The sequence below is a fragment of the Siniperca chuatsi genome, linkage group LG7 (assembly GCF_020085105.1).
Source record: "Siniperca chuatsi isolate FFG_IHB_CAS linkage group LG7, ASM2008510v1, whole genome shotgun sequence".
In the NCBI taxonomy this organism is placed as follows: domain Eukaryota; kingdom Metazoa; phylum Chordata; class Actinopteri; order Centrarchiformes; family Sinipercidae; genus Siniperca; species Siniperca chuatsi.
The window spans coordinates 13,746,159-13,755,510 of NC_058048.1; the positions used below are offsets into that span (position 1 = coordinate 13,746,159).

The 9,352-nt window shown below is 41.2% G+C and overlaps 1 protein-coding gene across 2 annotated transcripts in view; it reads right to left on the reverse strand.

Moving 5' to 3' along the window:
* The window catches only part of LOC122879144 (cGMP-dependent 3',5'-cyclic phosphodiesterase), a 164,696-nt gene extending 156,902 nt beyond the window's left edge, over positions 1-7,794 (reverse strand). Inside the window, exon 1 of one of the 2 annotated variants that reach the window (XM_044202902.1) lies at positions 7,059-7,794. In XM_044202902.1, the coding sequence (XP_044058837.1) occupies positions 7,059-7,117 (59 nt within the window). In that variant the 5' untranslated portion in view covers positions 7,118-7,794. The remainder of the gene's footprint in view (positions 1-7,058) is intronic. The other variant, XM_044202903.1, reaches the window with a different exon arrangement.
* Between the last annotated feature and the right edge of the window lie 1,558 nt (positions 7,795-9,352).

The following is a 9,352-nucleotide window of genomic DNA, read 5'->3' on the forward strand; positions in this document are numbered from 1 at the left end:
TTCTAGATCAAGTTTCCAATTGATTGTTTTGTAAATTTTTTAAACTAAGATGCTGTACTCTACTTTAACCATTAATTAAAACTTACATGTGGGTGTCTCTGGCTTCCTCCCACAGTCCAAAGATATGCTATTTAGATGTACTGAAAACTCTAAATTGGCCATAGATGTAGATGAAAGTGTGAAGTGTGTTATTCTCTATATGTGTTAACCCCTGTGATACACTGGGAACTTGTCCAGGGTGTAGCCTGCCTCTTGCCTATTGTGAGCTGGGATCAGGTCCAGCCCCCTGCAACCCTGCACAGGATAAACGGGTATGAAAATTATAGTCTATATGATCAGTTATGTGCCACTTTACAAAGTTATTTCAATTTAATTCTATGCAGGAAAACTGCACATCTTTGTATACACTTCATCTTTGTATAAAAGACATACATAGTGGAGAAACATATCAAATGCAGATACTTCCACACAGGTGTATTGCATGGTACAACTAAGCAATTAATATCCAATCATGCTCTGTGGCATGTATAAAAATGCAGGAGATTTAGTCACAAAGCACAACTGGCTAGTGTTTCAACAGCAACAGTGACGAAAGTGACATCTGCATTTAGAGATATGGGAAAGACATCAGTAAACCGGAAATTGTGGTCGACAGCAAATATTTGATGACAGTGATGCTCGTACATTAGTACGATATGAAAGGAAAAACAGAAGAGCAACTCTTCCTCAGGACTAATAATGTCACTTCAGGATCAGACTGTTAGCAAGAACAGTCCGTCGACAATTACATTAGGATATTATAGTAGGGTTGCAGTGCATAAACCTCTCATTGCAAAGATGAATGCACATTTGAGAGTTCGGTGGAAAAAATGTGATATGGTCAGATGAGTCAACCATCACCATATTCTCAACAAGTGGGTGAGTGCATGTGTGGCGTACACCAAGAGAACAGTACAGGCCTGAATGCTTGACCTCTACAGTGAGGGGATCTGGTGGCTCTGCTGTGGGGAACATTTTTCTGGCAAGGTTTGGGTCCCCTTAGAGGGAAGGGTCACTGCAAATCAATACAAAGTGGTTCTGAGTGATCATTTTTATCCTATGATGAAACATTTCTATCCTGATGGGAGTGGTCTCTTCCAGGATGACAATACCCCCATCCATAGGGCACTAGGGGTTACTGAATGGTTTGATCACAGAGTCGCCGGTGAAGTGTTGCTCAAGTGCTCGTTGACGTAGTTATGTCATCACGGGCTTGTGTGTCTGCGAACATGGATCATCAGTTGAGAGCACTTGTGGAGATAAATTATGAACCCCATTTCAATGTCACATTTTGCCGCCCCATTGCATCCCTGTGTGCACTGCAATACACAGAAAGCTAGCATAGCATCAGCTAACTTAGCTAAATAACACAGTGCCACAGCTAGCCATTGTGCATTTAAAAAGGTACGTTACATACCTGGTACTCTGGTAATAGCTGCCACCCTCTGCCAAGCTGCATTTTTTTTTGTTAGTGTCACGGTTTTTAAAAAAGGGTAGGGTTAAATAGCACTGGGAACTGGCTAACAGCAAGAATAAGTTTTTCTTCTTCTGTATAGATGTAACAGAACAGGAATTGTGGGGAGAGAGAAGGGGACCGAAAATGGTGAAACAAAAACATATGATTGGTTGACACGTCACCAATGGTGAGAGTATGGTGGGAGGTATTGGAGTGAAAATTGTGGATGCTGATGAAACCAGTTTTGGACCAGAGCAGATCAGTGAAAAGATACATTGACCCAGATGACAATGTATCTCACCTGCTCTGCATCCATTTGGTCTTCTGCTGTGACGATGTTGTGTAGTCTGTCTAAAAATGCGAGAATGTGGGCAATGTTGAAAGTTGGTGTGGCAGTGGAGGACCCCATTCTGCATGACTGCAGCGCACATTGTGATGCTACCACCACGTTGGCTCGGGTCATTCAAAATAGCTTTGTGGCCAATGATGTTTCTCCCTTCTCTTCTTACTTTTCTCAGTCTAAACCCAGCCTAATCTATGAAGATAAATTCATACGGGACTGCATCAACTACCATTTGCAAAACTGTAAAAAAGTTCTGTGTACAACGCACAATACTGAAGTGTACATTACTTTCCTCCACATATTCATGCCACAGGTCTTTTACTCTCTCAGAATTTATTTCAAATGGTAGAGTTGTTTCATCTGTATGTGCTGATTTTTAAGGATTCGCCACAGTGTTGAGAGACCTGATGGACATTATTGAAAACTGTGTGGTCATTGAGGATGTTTGTTTGAATTTCACAGAGGCATGTTGCATTATTGGCCAAAAACATGATTTGGTCCTCGTCTTCCTTGTCCACGTCCTCCTCCAGGTCTACCTCTTCCTCACCCTACCCCTCTTCCTCCGCGGGATCCCCCTCTTATCCTCACTCTCCCTCTTCCTCTTACTGCAACATTGCCTTCCATTTTTGTTGAAGACAGGTACACTCACCTGTTGCCTTTTTGATCAATTGGTTCATAGGTGTGGTATTTTGAAAGGCAGTGCCTTGAAATGGCAAAGAAGTGACATCATGTTAGATATCTGTTTAATGTAGAGAAGTGTGTTTAGTGTTTTGCAAAAAGTGTAAGGCTGAAAATGTCCTCATAGTTGTGCAGATCTGGGCTGAGGATTTGCTCCTTGAGTGTCAGGTTTCACTAACTGTTATTTTTAGTGTGGAAGCAATCGTAAAAAGAACTTAGTGTGTGTTCATGTGTTCGCTCAACTATGCATGAAAATAAGATGTGTGTGTGTGTGTGTGTGTGTGTGTGTGTGTGTGTGTGTGTGAGAGACACTTTGGGCAGGGCGGTTCATGTGCAGATGTGACCTCCACCATCTATGCTGGTTCTGTTTAAGCTGCACATTTTCAAGTGTACAGTAAACTCAAGAGCTGTAGAGATGTAGGTGGAGCAGGGTTAGGAAGGTCTGAAAGCAGTGTTCTCCACTGTATATTTGCATTTGAGGTTATCTTTCAACAATAACCTCTACGCTACTCAAATCCAGGAAGGTCTGCCGGATTATTTGATGATACTACTGTAGGTTTCTGTTATAGAATGCGGTTATATTCTGAGAAATAACATTTATTCCTTCACTTTGGTATGGGCAGAGGCACAAATCAGAGCTGTAGTGAATTCAGAACGTTTCATCTTTGCAATCAAGAACAAAACCTTTCACCAGTTACTGAATTCACTTAAGACCCAAACCCTGATTCTCAAAGTGAATTGATTAAAACTGCTGAATGTATTATCAAAGTTCTACAAAGCTTAATCTCTATCATAAACCTGCCATTGGTGGTGTTGGAACCAGAATTTTAAGCTGCGCGATTGGATATTTGTTACCTCAAAACTTATTGGGAGCCATAGCTGACCTCTCTCGTGACCTTTGCCTTTACTACAAACAGATTTCTTAACACAGTTGCTCATCTTTCGTACTGATGATTCAGCTGGAAGACTTTCCCGGCATCCAGGCTTTGCCAGTCACCTCGTAATATTTATGCAGAAAATTAATGGGAGCAAGCAACCAAATTCAATTCATTCAGTATTTCATAAATAATTACATATTTAGTTTGCACTTCAACTGGAGGACAGTAGTTTTTTTTTGCTAGGGATGAGCACAGCTCCCATATGTTGTGGCTCAATTTAAATGATTTTCTACAGATGTTTATTTGAATGTAATACAGTTAATTATCTTGTTTGTAAAAACAAATGATCTATTATCTACTGCTGTCCTCCAAAGTAAACATGTATCAGCAGTTTGAGTATGTACATGGTACTTTTAACTGAGTACTTTACATACAATTCTGAACTCAGAGATAGGAAATGTAGATAAATCAGTTAATTGCCAATGTTTTGCTGAAGCACACATATTCTGTGGATACACACACAAACAAGTGCAAAAGCATGCAAATACTGTACATCTGACAATGGTTTCTCTCTGCTTTCTCTTTATCTCTCTCTTCCCTCTCTGTCTCTTTTCTCTCTGTCTCTCTCTCTCTCTGAATATTTTAGTATTGATGAGCCCATTACTGATGATAACACAGTGCAACGTCAGCATCCGTTCTCTCTCTCTCTTTCTTTCTCTCTCACACACACACACACACACACACACACACACACACACACACACACACTCGCTCATCAGGAGTCGGGTTACAACTCTGCTGCTGCTGTGTACTTCTGTGCATTTCTGTGTGTGTATGTGTACTTGTACTTGCTACATAGTGAGGACTGAAACATGTTTTTTACCTACAGCGTGAAGACATTTTTGGAAAGTGAGGACATTTTGGCCGGTCCTCACAACTTCAACTTCTGTTTGAAGGTTAAGACTTGGTTTTAAAGGTTAGGTTAGAATTAGGTTAGGGTGAGGGTAAAGGGTTAGGGCTAGGTATTTAGTTGTGATGGTTAAGGTTAGGGTAAGGGAATGCATTTTTTCAATGACGGTCCTCACAAAGATAGAAGTAGAAGGATGTGTGTGTGTGTGTGTGTGTGTGTCTGTGTGTGTGTGTGTGTGTTCAGCAGGAGGCTGGAGGATCTGACTTCCTGGCATTAATCCAGTAAATTGCAATATTTTTCAGGGACAAATACATACAGCCAAAAATACATATTACAAGGGCGATGCCTGTTGGCTGCTAAAAAGATGCAAAATGATAAATACAGATAAAGTGCATTGAATATGAACGTGTCCTCCTAAAAAGGCTGTTTAAAAACACAGCAACATAAAAGACACAGCATCAGACATTACAAACTAAGGGTGAATGGCGGTATCAGCTTAGACAGAATACATGTATGTGATTCTGTAGAGCTTGGTCAATATTCTGATGATGAATAACTGGCTCTCAAAGCTGCAATTCAGGGATCCAAGACTCTAGTAAACCATCCCGATGATAAAAAAAACCCCACAAAGGCTATGGATGTTCCTCTTGCTTGTTTTTCAACCTAAATGGTTTTATTTGATCATAATGCTCAATCAAAGGAGGGGACATATCACAAACGGCACAGGCATGACATCTGCTCTTGTGTATTTTGTGACATCATCACACTTCATGACCTAAGTCTAAGTCAAACCTAGACTGGCAAACAAACGCCCAATGTAAGAAGCTTAGCCTTTTCTGACAAGCACTGGTAAGGTGAATAACAGCCATTATCCTCCACTGATTTCCCTAATTGTTTTCAAACCAATAAGGAAGGAGGAGATAAAGACAATTAATCTTTTGTGTAATAAGTGTATAATGGCATCACAATCTTATTATGCTCAAATGATGCTATTCACCTGTGAGAGAGGGGGAAGGAACTAACAGTACTTTTTATTTTTTTAAACAAAGAGTATAGGCATCAAGACATGTCCTGAGGTAAGCGCTCACCATATATACAGCATGTGCATGCTGTTGGATCATCCACGCGTTTTGATCACAATCACGCAGCTTCATTGGCAGCAGATGCGTCACTTAATTTGAGCTCAGGCGTTGTGTGTTTACACGGCAAACTTTAATTTCAAACAGAAGAAACCTGGTTCAATATCAGGAGGGCTCTAGTTTATTAACTAACAGTTAGCTAAAAACAGACATTTAAAAGTTCAGTTTTTGCCGCTGAGAAATGTCATGACAAACATACACGAAGAGAACAACACTACCACAACTAATGGCTTTGGTAACAATTACCAAAGAGCTTAATAAACACTTCTCTGAGACGTTCTCAACACATAACAAATGCCATAAACTTCACAAAGATAGGTTGCAACACTGGGCTGCTTTATTGCATTTTATTGTTATAATGATCGTGTCAGCCTCCTTTGATCCATGGCACATATTTGCTGTCCTGTGAAAACCATTTATCTCCAAAATATCAACTTTTTCATGAACAAGGAGAACAGCCTCAGGGTCAAGAATTAACTTTCAGGCTGAAAAACAGCCTTGTTTTTAACTCTGTGGCGATGCATTTTGGGGGTTTCAAAGGAGAAACCTGCACAGAGGGAGCATTTATTCTCAAGTTTATCTAAAAACTTGAAGAAAGAAAAAAAAATCACCAAATCTGGCAAAACAACCACTTTTTCCACTCTTTATAAAAGGGTTTATAAGATGTAGGTAATAGCTTTATTATTGGTTAATAAACCATCTACTAATGCTTTATAGATCAGTTATAAATCCTTAATAAGAACAAATTTGGGGTTACCTGGTTGGGAAAAATCTCTTTGGCTGGTGTTTATCCTTTTTATGGGAAATAAAATGTTGGTAATGCAATAATAAATGCATAATAGGTTGGTAATAAATTGACTTTGGTCCCATTCCTGTGTAGCTCTATTCCATAAGGTAAATCCAATCCGTCAAAGAGATTTTTCCATAACCTGGCAGCCTAAAAGTTGTTCTTATTAATGGCTTATAACCTAATCTATAAAGCATTAGTAATGATTCCAACCAACCATTCATGAAGCTATTAGTTACAGCTTAGAAATCCTTAATAAAGGCTGTCATATTAGAGAGTGGTACCATACAAGGTTTTTGCTGGACAGTGAGGCTACACCAGATCAGGATGAGGTGGTTTGCTCGAAGTCAGCCCTTTAAAAAACATTTTAACATAACGATTGTCATGGAGAGAATTGAATGTAGGCCTATCTGTCCCAATAGGGATATTAAGGAAGAGTAGCCTATCGGAGTAGTGTTATGATACCCAGGTAGATACAACGGTGATAAGGTCACTAAACTCTCTGTAGAGCAGACTAGACACCCTATGAGAGCATTTTAATGATATTACAGCGTGATGGAGGAGGGCTACATGGCTTTTGCCCACTAGTTTATACTGACAGCCGCCTGCGTAGCTCACATGTGGTCTTCACTGCCGCTGTCAGGGGGAAGAATGACACCCAGCAGGTCACACTCACTCTACTACTACACCACTACATTTGGCTCAATGCGCCATGTGCCTCTACAGACGTTCAGTCTGTGCGCTGTATGCAGAAGTGGCAGTAAGCTTGAACATAAAAACACAACACACGGTAGACCCAACACACAGAGTTATTAAACACACACTTACATCTCGGAAGACGGAGGTTGGCTACGACAGAGGAGCGCGTGTCCGCACGCTTGTCCCATCGCGCATCCTGCCTCGCGCCTCCCCGGTTCACCCAAACAGCTGCAGTCAGGAGGACCTGGCGGGTGAGGGGAGGAAAAGAGGTGGGATGGAGCTGCCTGTGTGCTGGAAGGGGGTGAAAGAGGATAGACGATGGATGGATAGATAGATAGATAGATGGATGGATGGATAGTTGGGTGTGTGCTCCTCTCGCTTTCTCTCCCCTCTGTCTGCCCCTCTCCGCTGCTGTCTCCTCTCGAGCTCTGACAGCGCGCGGGGATTGGTCGGGACCCGGTAACTGATACTCGAGCTATGGTGAGCGAGGATATAACGGCTGAACGGAGAGAGAGAGAGAGAGAGAGAGAGAGAGAGAGAGAGCTCAGCCGGTATTTGGATACATCAACAGTCAAAGAGCGTCAGTCAAACCGGAGCTGAGGCACGTCACTCCTCCGCGTGCGCTGACAAAGTAATCTCCCTCAGGTCTTGCCTGCTCTTCCTTGAGCGAATTCATCCGTGGAAATGAAAGTTGTGATGTGAAAAATCAACTTCTTCACAATGTTTCTTCACACCTCAGCTGCGCAGTTTCACACAACTCCCACCATGCACACTCCTCTCCTTGCACCCTGAATCCGGCTTCATAAAGGCTGTATATCTGGGACAGACAGGACTTGAACTTGTTTCCTCTCCCTTCTTCCCAAACAGAGGAGATCTTATCTGCTGGTGCTGGCATGGTTTCATTATAAACCACATGTTGCACTCCATGCCAGTGTGTCTATCACATGATGCAGGTCTCAAGGTCCAACACAGATCTTCTGCCTAATATGGCCTTTCCCATACACACAAGGAAGCAGCAGGGATTCACTGCATAGTGAAACAGGAGCCTTTGAAATGTTTGTTGACATTCAAGGCCTATAAATATCCTTCAAGTGGCTTCAGATGTCAGGTGTTTTACATTCTAAAGACCCACTGAGGACTTTTGGACAATAGATTCACATAAGACAAATCCGTATTTTATGTAAACAAATCTTAATCAGCATCTGAAGATATTAAACCCCTGTAGCCTACAGCCATGGTCCACCCACACAGGTGTTTTCAATTATTCTGCCTGATTAGACCCCTGCTCAAAGCATGCCTGAGCATGTACAGACTGTGATTGAATGTCATCTTTGCCACTCTCCTAACACTGATTTGTTGCATCTGTTCATCATCATCTCTATCATTATTATTAGTTAATGAGTTTGGTGACCTCAGGAAATTTCTACCATAGTTCCACCTAACTCCAACCTGAGCAGAGGACTAATCAGCCATAACTGCAAACACCTGTGTGAATGTGCAGGGACCTACATCATTTGGACTTAGTTGTTGTACAGTGTTAATCCATGTAGTAGGCCTACTGTAAAATATTAATACTTAGAGTAGTAGTAGTAGTAGAGTAGAGTTGGTTCCCATCATGTGCTTTGAGTTTTGGTGGTGGGGCTACACTTATGTTAACATTTGCATTATAGATTGCACCTTCATATTTTCCTTTTACCTTTTGACAAAGAGTAATAAGTCTCAGTGACTGTGTTCTCTATAGTGCTACTCTGTTATTATTTCTATGGTCTGTCCAGAGACAAGGATTGAAAATTGGTTTTAAAATGGAATAGAAAAATCTTCAACTTGAATAAAATCGTGCAGAACTGAAGCCTGATTGGCCTGACCCTGATTAGAGAAAATAGACACATTTCAAGTCAAACATTACTGCTTGTCACTGCAAGAAAAACACAAAATTACTAATATTAATAATGTGTCTGTTCCATTATGTGTTTCAGTAAGCCCTATTGGGGAGCCAATATGCACAACAGCAGGACCCTTGAACTGGCACACCTAAATGAAATGCAGCCTTTATTAATGTTATCAACACCTGAGCTTTTTCTGCTATGACATGTCAAACTGCATACCATGCAAAAAGTCGATCTACAACACACTGAACAAATGTTGCGCTGCACAGCAGCTTACAGTGTAGTACAGCAGATGTCTTATCTGTAACAACAACAACAACAACTGTGACAGGCAATTACAGAAAGTTCAGAGGTCTCCTGGGCTCAGGGGTACAACCAGCACCTGGAAAATACTAGGTGGAGGGACGGTAATGGGCCTTACTGGTGGTTGTTCGCTGTGGTGGATTACCTATATCTTAAGTTTCAAGATTGTGCTGTTATAGTGTGTTGATGTGAATGGAAAGTTTCACAGTAATGAATATTAGTTAATATGTTAAT